The following is a 14,868-nucleotide window of genomic DNA, read 5'->3' on the forward strand; positions in this document are numbered from 1 at the left end:
AGGCACTTCAGCACACGTTAATTATCCTGGTGTTTTTTAGGGATCTTGGGTGAAACATGTGTTTTTATAGTCAGTTTTCCATATTTTTTTTTAAGCAGCCTGGAGTAGAAGCCCTTTAATTACATTAAAAATCACCTCCCACCAGGACTCTCTGTTCCCAAGCCCTGATGAAATTTTAAGCTCAAAGCCAGGCACTTTGCTCACTGCTTTCCTAGGCCAGGCAGTTTAGGACAGCAGGGGACAATGGGAAGCAGGGCTATCTATCTCTGCCCTGAATGCCTAGCAGGGCAGCCCCTCCAGCTGCTCCTGCCCCATGGAGATGGGGGAACGTGGGAATCCTCATCCTCATCCTCATAAATGCTGATCTCTATCTTTGTCAGAGGCTGCTGCGTTGGCACCGAAGAACTGCATGGCTGAGGTGTTTTTGTGGGTTTTTGTTTTGGGTTTTTTTTTGTATTTTTTTTATTATTATTGGGTTTTGTTTTGTTTTGTTTTGTTTGTTTGGGGTTTTTTTTTTGGGTTGTTTTTTTTTTTTTTGCGTGGCTTTTCCTGGCACAAGGCGTCAGCTGAAAGCCACAGCCAGCTACAGGCCTCCCTTATAATTAGGACTCTTCACAGTCACAAAAGGGGCTTTGAAGCCCATGGAGCAGCTGTGCCCTGCAGGCCCAGGGGGTTGCATGGTGGGCATGTGGCATGGTCTGCTGCCAGGGGTGTTGGACCATTGGGGGACTATGGGGGACCTCTCCCTCCTCAGAAACAACTTATGTGTGTAGTGCTCCATCAGCAATTATCAACTCCCCATCATGTACCTGTCAATGATGGGCTCCCCTGCGTGTAGTTGAGGCTGGTTTTGCCCCTAGTTTTGAGAAGAAACATTCAGGCATTTCATGGCAAAGTGGATTTTTCTGTCCTAAATAACCATAGTTTTACCACTGGCTAAGCTGACCATTACAGATCTGCCTGAAAGCATTTATTTTGCAGCACATCTCTTCCTTCTCCTCGGGCTGTCGGTCTGAAAGCATCAAGTGGGAGTTGCAGCTCTCCTTGCCACTGTGGAAAGCAGAGTTGCATTTGGTGAATAGTCACTCCCTGAACTGCTGTAGCTTAGGGGCCTTTGCTGATGAGTACAAGAAAAATCCGGGAAAGAGGGAGCAGAGGTGCACTGGAGAGCTTGGCGGATAAAATCCGAGCAGGAAATGATAAATATAGGTAAAGGAGAGAAGACATCCCTGTAGAGGTGGGTGCAGGGGGCAGCATCCACTTGCTGTATCCTGTCACTAAGGTCCCCAGTGTGATTTGAGTGCACGTGTGGGTGGGGTTTTTTCATTTCCTCCCCCCACTCCCAGGAAGTTATTCTGCTTTGCTGGGGACATACACAGATTTCAGCTGAGCAATGCCTGATTTTTGAGAGCAGGGGACTGGGCTGGCCCCTGTGTGGGTCTGCGTAGTTTGCAGGGCATTAGAAACAAAGCAGACCTGTATTTTGTAGCAATACTGGGGCATAAATGGCTCTCAAAGGGGCACTGAGAGACACCTGTATCTGAGTCCCCTTTTCTTTCCCTTCCCTTACCAAGGCCTCTGCAGGCATCCTGGAGAGGAATTTTTTTTGGATTTAGCTTTTTTTTTGGTCTAACGGCTCTGCACAAGTGGCTGTGGGGCTGGGCCTTTGAGGTCGGTCTTTTTGTCTACTTGAAAAAACAGTGACAGGATTTCCCAAAAAGGGAGGTGGACACCCCCCAGCAACATATTTCCCAATATTTATTTTAATTAAAACCCAGAGCGTTATTATACCCTCGGCCTCCCAGCCGCACATCTGAGGCCAGACCCTCAATTAAGCGGCGCAGTGCAAACCTCTTTGGGTTTGGCAGCGGTGTGGGGTGCTATGTTTATGCACCAAATCTGCCAGCGTTGAAATTTTGGAGGGGTTTTGGTGCATGCTGGAGAGCTGGCGTCACTCTGGGCAGGGCGGTGACTGGTTTAGGGGGGGCAAAGCCAGACCTTATATCCCAGCGGGGCAGCAGCAGGAGGAAATCTCTGCCGGCTGACTCCATGGTTAGCTCTCACTGCTGGGGCAGGGTAAGCTTGCTGCTGCTTTTCTCAGTTAGGTTGTGCATTGATGTCTGCTTTTTGCAGGGAGATGGGAGGGTCAGCTTGCTGGCAGGATTGGGGTGCTGCTTTTAGTCTTTTCCTGGATCTGTGGCTTCATGAAGTGCTTGGGTGGAGGGGATAAGAATCCAGAGCCTTGCTGCAAGGTCAGAGAAACTTGTTTTATAGCCTGTTGGCTATAACACTTGTTTTATAGCCTGAATTAAGCAAAACTTGGGAAACTTCAAGCACGGATAAATGTAAGAACAATTCCCTACAAGAACAACTGATACTGGGTTTAGGCAGAGGAAGGGTAGTAGAGAGCCTGACTGAGCTCAGGGGGATGCTGGGAGCATTGTTCCCTGGGGGAAGGCTGGGGTGATGCTGGAAATGATTGGGTGTGCTCCTTTCTCCTTGAAGCATGAGGGCAGGCTGTGTTTTGGTGCTTTGGGTGTGCAGCTCAGACCTGCCTAGAGCTAAGTCCCCTCCAGCTGTGCCTCTGAGGGGCTCTTTGCACTGGTGCCTTGCCATTGCTGTTTTTACCAATGGCAGCCTGTGAAGCCAATTGCTTCCATTATTTGTTTGCTTGTTTGTTTTTCCTCAGTGAGGTTACACTGTCTGTGGTATAATTCCCAGGAGCAACTGCTTCCCAGGCAAAGCCCAAGCAGGTCTTGGAGCTATGGAAGGGCGGCCACGGCGGGCAGTGCTCCCAGCTGCTCCTGTTGCATCTCCAGTGGGGCTTGGCTTTCTCCCCTCCCTTAAGGGCAATGGGGAAACAGGAATAAGTCATCCTTCTCCAGGAAAGCTTTGAGTTCACTACATGGTGAAACTTGCTTTTCTGGTATACTGTGGCTTCTAGAAAAAACAAAATGTATTAATGGAAGTTGAGGCAGATCTTTAAAAAAAAAAGAAGAAAAAGAAAGAATTTGGTCTATGGACGGGTTGGGTGACCTCACCAAGGAAGGCTGGAGGTCAGCCTTTCTTCTCCCCAGTCACCCACGTGGACACAGACATGTGGATGGTTTGGAGTGGTGTTGGTGCTTTCTAGCTGAAAAGCAAGCCCTCAATGTGTTTCGGTGTTCCTAGAGACAGCAGCCATGAGGAGTGTCCTGGTGTTTGTCTGCCTGGTGGGAATGGCGTGCACTTTCTCGGTGAGTGCCAGCTGAGCGGGGACCCCCTGGCCTTGCCAGGGCTGGTGTGGGGCAGGTACCAACTCCCCCTTTCCCCCAGGTCAAGAGCTGGCTGCGGAAACCCAAGTTGGATGACTCAGAAGAGAATGCGGTAGGGTGTCCCCTGTGCCTAGTCCCATACAGGGCTGATCTTGAGGAAGAGCACATTTTGGTAGCTCCTGTACCCAAGGCCCCAGACTGATGGGATTTCCCCCCTCCTTCTCCTGGTAGGTTTTCAAGAGCCAGCACCGGCATTACCTGTACAGATACATCTACGTGTATCCCCCGCAGCGACGGTACCAGGTGGGTGGTTCCGAGGGGTTGCTGCTGCTTTGCTGCCCTCCAAATGCAGAGATTTTGGCCCAAATGAGATGGGGGCATGGTCTGTGCCCTGTTGGCATGGCCTGTAGGCCTGGGCACAGAACATTGTGCTTATGACACCACTGGGAACCCACCCACCCGCCTCCAACTTGGTTTTTCCTCTTAGGGTAGTGACTCATCTGAGGAAGAGGGGGATGGCTCGGAGGAGGAAGAGGGGGTGAGTATGGCAAACCAGCACTCTGCAAAACAAATACAGGAATTTGGGAACTTTCTTTGGTTTTGTAGTCTCTGCTCATCAGCATTTGTGGTCACTGACTTCCCACAGGCTTGCACTCTGGATACAACTGGATTTTCTACTCTGGACCTTTTTTTTTTTTTTTTTTTTTATATTTTCCTTTTTCTTCCTGGGCAGGGGTTGCACCAAACAACCCTGAGACAAATTCTCTGGGTTTCCATTTCCAATGGATCAGAAAGCAGGGCAGGCCAAAGAACAGAACCAGAGAGGTTCACACAAGGAAGAAGGTGCTCCTAGGAACTCCTCTTACCTTCGTCTTTCAGGATCTGTTACCCCTGTAACACTGAGAATACCCCTACGGAAAACCCAGTTATGCTCTGCATGTGTGTCTGTGGAGTGACACAATCTGGTGCAATATTGGGAAAGTCAAATTTGTATCAGTCAGATGGTAAAGCTGCTCCTGTCTGCTGGATCAGTGTGAGCTTGGGCACCTCTGGAGCTGTGAGAGCAACCCAGGTCCAAAATTAAATGGAAGGTATTACAAAGATCTTTTGTACCTTATTGGGCTGCAAATGCTCAAAAATGGTCCAGTGGTCTCAGGCACATTGGTGCTTTGAAATAAGGATCTGGTATGCTTAGAATCCTGTGTGTCACACTTAATCAAGTCTTTTATTTTTTTCTTTTTAAAAAGTTATTTAATGAAAGCAAGGAGTCTGGTTTTAAACCCCACTTTGGAGGCCTGTCAGGGCTTGGGATATAGCATAGGGTCTCCCCTGTGCCAGCTCTGGCACCCCCTGCAATTTGCCCCATTTTAGCTGTTTCTCTCCCCTACCACTGCAATCTCTAAGGATAAATTTGAGCAGTGGGATGGGTAGCAAAAGGTGGAATTTCATTTCTCAGGAAGAAATTAACTGGTATGCAGGAATGTAGCTGCTCTTTAGGTCTACCCTTTTCATTTTGAGGGCACCAGAGCCGTGGCTGCTCTCATGCAGGGATGTGCCTTCACTGGCAGAGTGGTCAGCAAGATGAATCATGCTGAAAGGCCCCAAGGTCAGTTATGTAAAAAGCATTATAAAGCATATTGGTTTGTAAAAAGCACTATATTGGCTGCTGTATAGGGAGCATCACTTCCACTGGCACAGCTGGCTGCACTGTGCAATTTGATGGCTCTCCTGTTGCAGAGGAGAGCATCCTGGATTTTCTCTGCCAGCACGTGCACCTGTATTTCAAGGTCTGAGGTGGCCCAAAATGCCAGGGTAGGTGTCCTTGGTCTTGGTGTGTGAGCAGCAGAGATTGCCCAGGGCAGCGATGACACTGACCTCAGGTCTCCCTGGCGTGGCTGGGCTCATGTGCTGGTGCCAACAGCTCCACCTCCCAGGCTGGGCCCTGGGTGAATTGCCCCACCAGCTCCTCAGTGTCTGCTTCAGGCTCTGTTTGCATTTGGGTTATTCCTTACCCTTCTTTTAGCATGGCACCCCACTGTGAGCCCCGCTCTGCTGCTGATCTCTGGGGCCAAGTGTTGCCAATGGCTGATTGCTGGTGGGGTTTGGGCTCACGCCTGGCTTTGAGCCATCACACTCTCACTGACCGTCCGCACATGACATGCAGTGTGTTCACATGTAGTGTGCCTGTGGCTTTCTTTTTTTACTGGAAACTGGCGAGGTAACTTCAGAAGAAAGCCTTTAGATGCTTTGCAAAGCAAAACTTGGAACCAGAATGGGAACATCCCACTCCACCACGTAATTGCACAGCTCCATCTGCCCTGCTGCAGCTTCTACATTTCAGCCTGGAACTAGACCTGTGAGAAAGCAGCGAACTCGGATCAATGCCCAAATGCTCTGTGTGGATGCCCTGTATCCCTCTCACTGCGGGGAAGCCTGTGCTCCACTCCAGCTGCTGACCCCCTGCCCTGTCCTGTCCCTGTCCTTGTAGGAGCCATTTTATGCTGGAACCAAGGCAGCTGGACACCCTGCTGGAGCAGCCCCTGAGGATTGCCAAGTTGCACTGGGAGGAGACATCACATCCCCCCAGCAGGTGTGGTTTGGGGAGATAGAGGGAGCACCCATGGGGTGCTGTTCATTGCATCTTTGCTTGTACCCATGGGATCCCCTGCACTCTGTTTCTGCTTGGAGGGTTGCTGTGGAAATACCTATAGCTGGACCAAGCTCTGGGCATTAACTTGGGGTTGGAAAGGGTACCCCAAAAAGACAGTCCTGCCATGAAAGGTGCGGGGGATAGCTCAGCTGTGCCCATACCTTCCCCTTTCCACAAGGAGCTGCAAGCTCCTGACATCCAAGTAATGCTGTGCTGTCTTCCCTCTGCCAGGGCAAGGGCTGCCAGAGGATCAGGCAGAGAACTGCCAGCAAGGGGGAAGACTCTGAAAATGAAGACAGTGATGAGAATGAGGAGGAAGAAGAGGAAGACGAAGTAGATGAGAATGAGAATGGTGTCAATGGCACAAGCACCAACACCACAGAGGGTATTGGACCTCATGGCAATGGCACTGTGGTGGTTGAGGAGGGCACTGGTGAAGCTGAGGAAGAGGAGGAAGAGGAGGAGGAAGAAGAAGAAGAAGAGGAAGAAGAGGAGGAGGAGGAAGAAGCTGAAGCTACCACCATTGCAAGCACCACCAATGAAGAGGGTCTGATAGAGGCAACCACTATGGATGATGGGGGACCCACAGATGTCACCACAGATGCCACCACAGCTGGGGAGCTGTGGGAGTATGATGTGACAGCCAGGGACCACAGCCGGGGGGACGAGGGCATCACTGAGGGTGGGTATGAGGAACAGGATGAGTATGCACGTGGGGACAGCTACCGCGCTTATGAGGATGAGTACGGCTACTACAAAGGGCACGGGTACGATGTGTATGGCCAGGATTACTACTACAGCCAGTGAGCACAGCCCTTGTGCTGTCCCTGTCAGCCCCAGACACTCAGGAAGGTGCATTCGAAGGCTCCCTGGAGCCACCGCATGCCAGAGGGGATGCCAGGCAGCTTGTCACGCACAGGCTCCATCCCTGGCTCCATCCCAGGCTTTTTTTTTTTTTATCTTGCAAAATGAAATGAAATGAAATGAAATGAAATGAAATGAAATGAAATGAAGTGAAATAAAGCAACTGAACTGAGCTTGTTGGTGACAAAAGGTTTGCTGCCAAATTTTCTGTGGTCAGTGGAGGAGCGCAGCACTTGGGAAGGGGCTGAGGGGCTGCAGTTGCCCATGATGCTTAGGGCTGAATCTTGTTATTCCATGTCAGATGCACATGAAAGGAGGGAGGAATAGCAAGGCTAACTTGGAAGGCTTCTGTAGAGTGCCCTCTGAAAAATGAAAGGGTGCTCTTAGGGACACTGCTGTGGGATTACAGCCTTGTTTTACATAAAGTTGATGTGAATTTCCAATACGTGAGCAGTGATAACTTTATCATGTCTTCTATTCCTTGGTAATGTGCCTCCCATGGCCTGACCACACATCAGGCAATTTTAATAAGGGCAAAACCACTAATTTCTCTTTCTGTGCATCTGTAGACACACACCCCTGTAATGAGGGCTTTGCTTTGTCCCTGCACCAGACATAAGGGTATGAGGCTGGGTAACTTGGATGTGTGTCTTGAACACCAGTACTGCAGCCCAAAATGTCCCTGTCACACAGCCCCATTCCCAGAGCAAGGTAAGGCTGTCACAGTGACAGTGGTGCATCCACTCCCCTCCTTCATCAGCGATGGCGATGCCTAGCTGAGAGTCCTCAGGATCCCTGCTCAGGGTCCCTTCCCAACAGGAGTATGTCCCTGGCCAACTGGTGATCTGCACTATGGATAGGGATAGAACAAATCCCTCTGGGTTCCAGAGAGATGCCACCGTCTGGGAATAGTGATGGCCTTCATTCACAGTTTATGGCAGGTACCGTGCTTCACTTGTACTCCTAGGAAGGAAACCTGAGTTCAGCTTCTGATGCAGGTCCAACTGCAGAACTAGTCTATTCCTGCAGCAACAAGTCACTGGCCATTGTACAAAACTGCTTCTGTATGCCAAAGCCAGGCTGCAGCTTCTGGGGAGGCAGTAGGTGCTGCCTGCAGCATGGGCACCCCTGGGGACAAATCCCTACGGCAGCACTGAGGAGCCCTGCGTGCACTCGTGGCTGGTGCAGGGACACAAGAGCTCCATCATCCACATCCCCAGGGGGTGCTCTGCTGTGTCAGGAAACTGGCATGGACAGAGCCCTGGCGCTGCCAGGGGCCAGGTCCCGCTCCTACAGGGCGCTTAGCCCAGTCCTGTGTGCGTCAGCCCCCCAGGCATCTGGCAAAGGCTCTTCTCCAGGAGCCAGGGCACATGGGCTGGCTGCCCTGTGGGGTGGCATCTGACTGCCACTCCCTGGCCAGTGGCTAGGGTCAGTTTCCTGCTGGCTCCAGGATTTGTTCCTGCTTGAGGCTGGATGCTGATGGCTGAAACATTTCTGGTGCTAACGTGGGCGTTGTGCCAGCTCCCAGGGTTTGGGTTAGGGCAGAATGGAGAGTGGGATGGGAGCTGCTGCCACCACCACCACAGTGACTGCCTGAGCCAGGCTGGCTGCAGCAGTGGGAACCTTTCTTGGCAAGGGTGTAGGTGACCAGCAATGCCACCAAAAGTATAGGTGGAGAGAAGGAGGGTTTGTACATTGTCCACACCCTTGTAGCACTTCTTTGTAATGAAGTAGGGCTCAAAGGGACCTGTGCAAGCAGTGCATGGAAAAACATACATATTTTTTTCTTTTTTGCCATACGTATTTCTTCTCTTTTGTGCTTGCACAGGTTTAGCTCAGAGGGGCTGAGGTTGAAACCCAAAAAGCAAGTGTCAGAAGACACAGCATGGTGAGGCTCTCAGTTTGGCCAACACTGCCCTTCTATGCCAAAGGGCCGGGACCAGGCCTGGCTCTGGATCTTGCCCTTCCATTTCTGCAGCCCTGCCAGCTTTCCCATGTTGGTCACAGTGAGCAAGCCAAGACCCACTGCACACCCTCTTATCAATAACCAAGCTGGATGTGTGCCACACTAAGATCTGCACTAATCATTGAGCAATTTTGCCTTCAGAACAGATATTTATAAACTGTGCTTTCTGTTTATCCAGCCAGGTGGAACATTTGATAGCTGTCTTTTACCACAAACACATTTTTAGCTGGAAATTACTCCCCCTGGTTATCTGTGAGCACTGCCAGAGCTGACAAATGTCCCTGGGCAGGAGCTGATTGGCTCTGTGCACCCGGGGCCAACTTTAAATTTCAGCAAAGTGGGCACAGGCTCCACAGTCTGCCTTTGGGACCTGCCTCCAACAGGAAAAGGTAATCTTCTTACCTAGCTTCCTGCCCTCTCTCTCCCTAGCCCTTCAGCTCTGCTGTCCCTGAGCAGGGATTCTCCTGCTTTCACTCTGGGCAAGCCACAGTGGGGATGGGGACATCCTGATCCTTGGCTGTGCACGTCTCTTGAGCTTACGTTGCTTTTGTACTGCTGATCTTTGTGCATGTATTTCCTTCTGGTGTTCCCTGTAGCAATACTGGTATGGCTTCAGTCTCTGGGATGGACCTGCGAGCCCAAGCAAGGGTGGTTGGGTGAAATGAGAATTGGCCAATGAAGATATTGCCTGCTGCTGCCATTTATCAGTGCTGTGAAAGCCTAAAGCCTGCTGCTTTCTTGATTCGAATTTATGAACAGCTTAACTTGCAGCAACTTTAGGGGACCATTTATTACAAATATCCACCCAAGCTGCTTTGACAGAGGAAGTTAGGCAGTTTTAATAGCCAGTGTCAGAGCTCCCACTTGGAGCTGCTGGCTGTGCCCTAAGCACATGGTGAGAGCATTGCCCTTGTTGCGAGGGATGCAAAGAGGCAGGACAATGCCAAGGACCACCACAAAGCCTGGGAAAAAACAGGGTGACTGCAAAACCCTGTTGCCATGGGAACTTTGGGATAGCAGGAGCTTTTAGGTTGCTGCTAACCAGGATTATTGAGGACCACAAGTCCCAGGAATACAAATTGCAGCAATGCTTCACTTTGTACCTCCAGGAGCAGCCCAAGATGCAAACATCCCTTGCCTGTCTGTGCCTGTGCCTGCTCAGCACAGCCTTCACCACACCTGTAAGTATGGCTTTTCCTGGGTTCTCAGCTACTGCTGGAAGCATGAGATGTGCTATCCGGTGCATCCTGGCCTGCTTTCAGCAGTGGGAAAACATAGGTTGTAGTTGTGTACACCACCTCTGGTGCTTGGGGAATAAGTAAGGTAAACAGCAGAGGTGATCCCAGAAGAAAAAATATATATTAGCACTGAGGTGGCTGAGCATGTTCCTTCAGTTTAGCAATCAGGGCACTGCACAAGTGTCCATCTGGGTGGCTGTACCTCCTGGATTTCTGTGGATCTGGGATCTGCCTGGTGCTTTTGGCCTGCAAACAACCTGAATGAAGCCACAGGCAGGGAGGTGCGGGAAGGATGCTCATTTTACCTGTGTGGGGAACAGTGGTCAGAGGGGCACCCACAATTATTTTCCAGCTCTCCTAATTTGAAATATTGAGAGATTTAACTAAAACTTGGGCAAGCTAAGATGAATATAATAGGAGCCATTTTTATCTTGCATAACTGTTGTTCAGCTTACTAAATACACAGCTAGAGTGAAAGTCTGCTCTTAGAAAAGGCTTGCTTTTTTGTCAGGGTAAGGAGGAGGGAAATCCCATCTTCCCTGAGATGGCCCCTCCCATGTGTCTTTTACCCCATAGAGCAAGCTCTTACAACCTGGTCTGTAGCAGAGCAGCCCAGGGGAAGGCAATAAATCAGCACAGATTTGCTTTTCAGATAGGAGCACATATGGGAGTTAATGCTATGCTGTGTGACCAGAGCTGTAATCTGGCCTTTGACACTGTTCACAAACAATGAAACAACCTGGGGATATTCTATACCTTGGGGTGTGTTTCTGCCCTTTCAGCTGGGCTTGGATGTTTCAGGGACTAATTTTTCTGAAATCAAAGAGGACTCTCCTCCATGGGGCTGTCTCTCACTCTGGCATGTAAGGGATGCCTGAAATGGCTTTGTGGGGCTCACAGGATGCTCCCACTAGTAGGTTCCCCAACCCTGAGGGATGCACTAGCCAATACCCACCAAAAGATGCCAGGATAATCAGGGAGAGCTGGAAACCTGCAACCTACTAAGCAGTAGCTTAGTAAACACTGGAAATTCTACTGTTTAAGCTACTGTTTGTAGCCAGTTAACCAGCTCCAAATTCATCACAGGCAGAGCCAAGCAGTAAGCTGGAGCATTCCTTTGTGAGCAATGATGCTGTGTATTAAAAATGCTCTATGGTAAAATTCTCTGCAGCAGTCTCCAGGAAAAGGTTATTTGTTATTTATCAACAACACCATATGAAAGCTAGCATGCAATACAATCATGCTGGAGCTAAATTCACAAAACTTTTCAGACCCTGGAAAAGGGATTTTGACCTTTCCTACTACTGTTGTCTTTAAGTCAGCACCCCAGCTAGTGCCTGGGAATTTGGTGGCTAATCAATGCAGTTTTCCCACCCTTCCCTGAAGGTGGGAAAGGGTGGGTGGTCAGCAGTTGGCACTGGCAGCTGCCTGTATGCTGAGGCAGTGTTTGATGCCTCAGCTCTTCCCTGTGTTTTGCTGCCCACAGGTGCCACCACCGCTGCCCGAGAGAGCTGCTGGGAACTGTGTGGGACAACACCGGGTATGTATCCTTCTGCCACCTCCTGGGGCCTCAGTGGGTGCTGGGGGGACTCTACTGCAGTGCCAGACGCAGAAAGGGAAACTCCTGCCAATGCAATTAATAAGAAAATGGTGGGGTTTGGTTATTTTCTTCCCCACCAGATATTTCTGAAAAGCTGCAATGCCAAGCATGGCTTCTACATTTTCAAATATGTCTACTCATTCTCAACACGGAGGAACCAGACACAGATAAAGGTAAGGAGGTAGCCAGGGGACACTGCAGGACCCTGGCCTGCCTGTGGTACCTCCAGCAGCAATCCATCACCCTGACGTCTCCTTTGTGTGTACTACACAGAAAGAAGAGGCTGACCACCAGAGTACCATCCCCAGCCACCGGCTGGATGAGGGCAATGCCAGGAGGGAGCCACCAGCTGGGTCAGCTGGGACAGCCCCAGAGCACAGTGACAACAGCAGCAGTGAAGTAATTGAGTATGGGATTGTCTTCAATCCTGAAAACCGCAGCACCCCGGACATCAGCAGGGATGGTCCCAGTCCTCACCCTGGCACTGGCATGCGCGCACGTGGTAGTGGTGGAGGCATGGGTCCCACCCCATCCAGCTCAGAGGGCAGCGGTGATCTGGATTTGGTGCTGGAAGTTGATGGCGGTGTTCCCATTCTTCCTCAGGGTGAACGCCCCAGCGAGGTTGTGGTAGGGAACAGGTCCAGGGTCAGGAGTGAGAATAAGGATGATGGTGCCCCCAGGGTGGTTCCGGTGGGGGGAGCCATGACTGCGGGGAGGGGGAGGGCCCCTACTACCAGAGGGGCAGGGGATGAGGGCAGTGGAGAGGCCACTGTCTCTGGCCAAGGGCAGGAGAGTGTTAAGCAGGGTACAGGGACAGGAGACATTGCTTTGTCCTCTGTCACTGAGAAGATGGAGGATGTCCAAGTGGATGCTGCAGGTGTGGATGAATACGCTTATGTCCCCGATTCAGGCAGCGTCACCATCACCCACGGGAGCCTGGGCAGCACAGACAGGGCCAATGGCTTCACCCAGGTCTCTCCAGGCAAGGATGATGAGGTAAACATATTCATTGGGAGGGCCAACATCCATATGGGGGAGCAGGTAACCACCCAGGCTGGTGTCACAGTGAGTAGGGAGAATGACAGGATCCCCTCTGTGGGAAGCAGCAGGCCCCTCCACAGGCTGGACATCACCGTGGCACCCAATGGAGATGAAGATGACAGCATGCCTACTCGCAGGCAGCCTGAAAGACTGGCCACCACAGCCACCCCAACCCATGGGGACAGCATTACCAGCAGCCTCAGGGACAGCCGTCTCACTGGAGAGGATGAGGAAGGTGCCACCACCATTGGTATTGATAGAGGACTGGTAACCCCTGTTCCCTGGAGAGTCACTAGTGGTGACATTACCAGCCCCACAGTGGCCAGCATCCATGGGAAAGATGATGATGAGGTGAGAGGAGAGGGGCAGAAGTCCAAGGGGAAGCAGCCAGACCATGTGGCTACCACGACCCCTCACCACAGGGATGACATGGAGGCCACTATCACAGTCCCAGCCAAGGGGGGCAGCATCCACCCAGCCGCTACCGAGAGGGACCGCACCACCCCGTCAGTGACAGCCAGCAGCCGCAAGGCAGGCATGGGCACTGTGCTCGGCAGAAGAGGCAGTGGGGAAGTGGGGACAGCCACCTCCACACCCTCCCATGTGGAGGCACGGCCCGGGGCAGGGATGAGGGTCCGTCCAGGGGGAGCAGGGCTGGACAAGACACCCAGGATGGACAAAACACCACTCCCAACTGGGAAACCCAGTGGCTGGGTGTCGAGCGGGGCCCAGAAAAGTGTTGGCAGCTATGATGGCGATGCTGGGGGCAGATCTCATGCTGTCAAAGCAGGAGCCAGCCCCGCTCCACAGGCAGGGCAAGCCACGGGCAGCATGGCAGCAGGCAGGGGCCGGGAGTGGGGGCGAGGTGCAGAGAGTGGGACAGCAGGGCTGGGGGCCGGGGGTGGCCGCCTGCCTGGGCACCATGGCAGGAGGCTGGGGGCTGGGGTGCCGGGCACCATTGCAACACTGGGCCGCAGCCGGCAGCTGGACCAGGTGAAACGTGCTGACGAGCTCCATGTCCGTGAGCGGGCCTTTTACAGCCTTGGCGGGGCGGGCGGCGGCCCCCACGGCCCCTATCCCGGCCTCGGGAGTGCTGACAGCAGCCAGTCCTCCGAGGGGGACCAGGGCAGCCACAGTGAGAGTGGACAGACGGGACTGCAGCCCTCAGGGTGGGGATCCCCAGGGTACCCCCAAGGCCGCTGGATCCAGGGGCCCCTCTGAGGCGTGCCCAGTATCCACCCCGGTAGGCTCCAGCGGTGGAGTTGGGGGGTAACTCACCGTGTTTTCCCCCTTGGCATCCCCCCTGCGGGCTCTGCTCTTGCCTGGGTGAGGGGCAGGTTGCTGGGGGGCACACAGTGCTTCACAGCCCAGGAGCCAAAAAATCACTGGTTCATGCAATCTGCTGTTCATCTGGGGGAGGCTGCGCATGGCACAGCAGCAGGAATGCACGGGTGTGCTGTGCTGGACAGCCAGGGAACAGCAGCTATGCTACAGGGCATAGGGTAGCGATCTTTGTGCACTGATGCGAAGCAACTCAAGAAGCAGTGAGAAAAAGCCTCTGTCCTCGCAGTTTCACTTCAGCCTACTGGAGAAATAAAGGCATTTCTGTACCTGTGGATCTGCTGACTCTGGTGTTTGGAATGGGACTTCAGGCAGTCACTGCCACAAGCAGCGTGCTGGGGGTGGGCTGGTCCCTGGGCATAAGGGGATTTCTGGCCCCAGCACATCCCTGGCCCTGCCATTTCTAGTGGGACTGAAATTTAGCCAACAAGCCCTACACATCACTCCCTTGGGATACCAGATCCTGCCCAGGGCCACCAGCGTCCCTGGGCTTGCTAGGCAGGCCCACAGAGCATCCTCCCCCTCAGTTCATCCACCTCCCCCAGCAAGAAGTCCCCATCATGCCCTCCTGATGGTACATTTCCTGGCCACACTGTCCTTCCAGGAGCACCATAACACTCTGTGCCACCACCACTCCTGCCACTGGCCCCTGCACACAGGCCAGGCTGGGCTTCGACACACGGGAGCCATGCCCTCAGTGTTAATCAAAGTTAATCACCGTTTATGCAATTGCAGGTTGCTTTTTCTGTCTGAGAAGCTGCTAAAACAGAATCACAGAATTTCTAGGTTGGAAGAGACCTTCAAGATCATTGAGTCCTACCCATGTTCTAACACCTCAACTAGATCATGGCACCAAGTGCCACATCCAGTCTTTTTTTAAACACATCAAGGGATGGTGACTTCACCACCTCCCT

At 52.2% G+C, this 14,868-nt stretch overlaps 2 protein-coding genes across 3 annotated transcripts; both read left to right on the forward strand.

Moving 5' to 3' along the window:
- The first annotated feature begins 2,640 nt into the window (after positions 1-2,640).
- IBSP (integrin binding sialoprotein) lies at positions 2,641-6,940 on the forward strand. The gene is made up of 6 exons (XM_071431422.1): positions 2,641-3,236; positions 3,316-3,366; positions 3,486-3,557; positions 3,742-3,792; positions 5,743-5,844; positions 6,136-6,940. Exons 1-6 carry the CDS (start codon positions 3,183-3,185, stop codon positions 6,709-6,711), a joined length of 906 nt encoding a protein of 301 aa, XP_071287523.1. The 5' UTR covers positions 2,641-3,182; the 3' UTR covers positions 6,712-6,940.
- A 2,060-nt stretch (positions 6,941-9,000) lies between these two features.
- LOC139592061 (ovocleidin-116-like) lies at positions 9,001-14,229 on the forward strand. 2 transcript variants are annotated; one of them, XM_071431424.1, is made up of 5 exons: positions 9,001-9,123; positions 9,844-9,915; positions 11,459-11,512; positions 11,653-11,745; positions 11,846-14,229. In XM_071431424.1, the coding sequence occupies exons 2-5, from the start codon at positions 9,856-9,858 to the stop codon at positions 13,832-13,834; spliced, it is 2,196 nt and encodes a 731-aa protein (XP_071287525.1). In that variant the 5' UTR covers positions 9,001-9,123; positions 9,844-9,855; the 3' UTR covers positions 13,835-14,229. The 2 variants fall into 2 exon arrangements, with proteins under 2 accessions (XP_071287525.1, XP_071287524.1); XM_071431423.1 differs by lacking the exon at positions 9,001-9,123 and having other exon boundaries at positions 9,540-9,915.
- The last annotated feature ends 639 nt before the right edge of the window (positions 14,230-14,868 follow it).

The sequence above is a fragment of the Agelaius tricolor genome, unplaced genomic scaffold (genome assembly GCF_023055355.1).
Source record: "Agelaius tricolor isolate 1412-34295 unplaced genomic scaffold, bAgeTri1.0.p SCAF_8, whole genome shotgun sequence".
Classification (NCBI taxonomy): domain Eukaryota; kingdom Metazoa; phylum Chordata; class Aves; order Passeriformes; family Icteridae; genus Agelaius; species Agelaius tricolor.

What these genes read in the sequence shown, in the direction of transcription:
- LOC139592061 (XM_071431424.1), top strand. Translation starts at nt 9,856, where the DNA reads ATGCAAACATCCCTTGCCTGTCTGTGCCTGTGCCTGCTCAGCACAGCC. An exon ending in ACTGTGTGGGACAACACCGG is followed by an intron (nt 11,513 to 11,652) that starts GTATGTATCCTT and finishes CTTCCCCACCAG; the next exon opens with ATATTTCTGAAAAGCTGCAA. An exon ending in GGAACCAGACACAGATAAAG is followed by an intron (nt 11,746 to 11,845) that starts GTAAGGAGGTAG and finishes TGTACTACACAG; the next exon opens with AAAGAAGAGGCTGACCACCA.
- IBSP (XM_071431422.1), top strand. Translation starts at nt 3,183, where the DNA reads ATGAGGAGTGTCCTGGTGTTTGTCTGCCTGGTGGGAATGGCGTGCACT. An exon ending in ATGACTCAGAAGAGAATGCG is followed by an intron (nt 3,367 to 3,485) that starts GTAGGGTGTCCC and finishes TTCTCCTGGTAG; the next exon opens with GTTTTCAAGAGCCAGCACCG. An exon ending in ACATCACATCCCCCCAGCAG is followed by an intron (nt 5,845 to 6,135) that starts GTGTGGTTTGGG and finishes TCCCTCTGCCAG; the next exon opens with GGCAAGGGCTGCCAGAGGAT.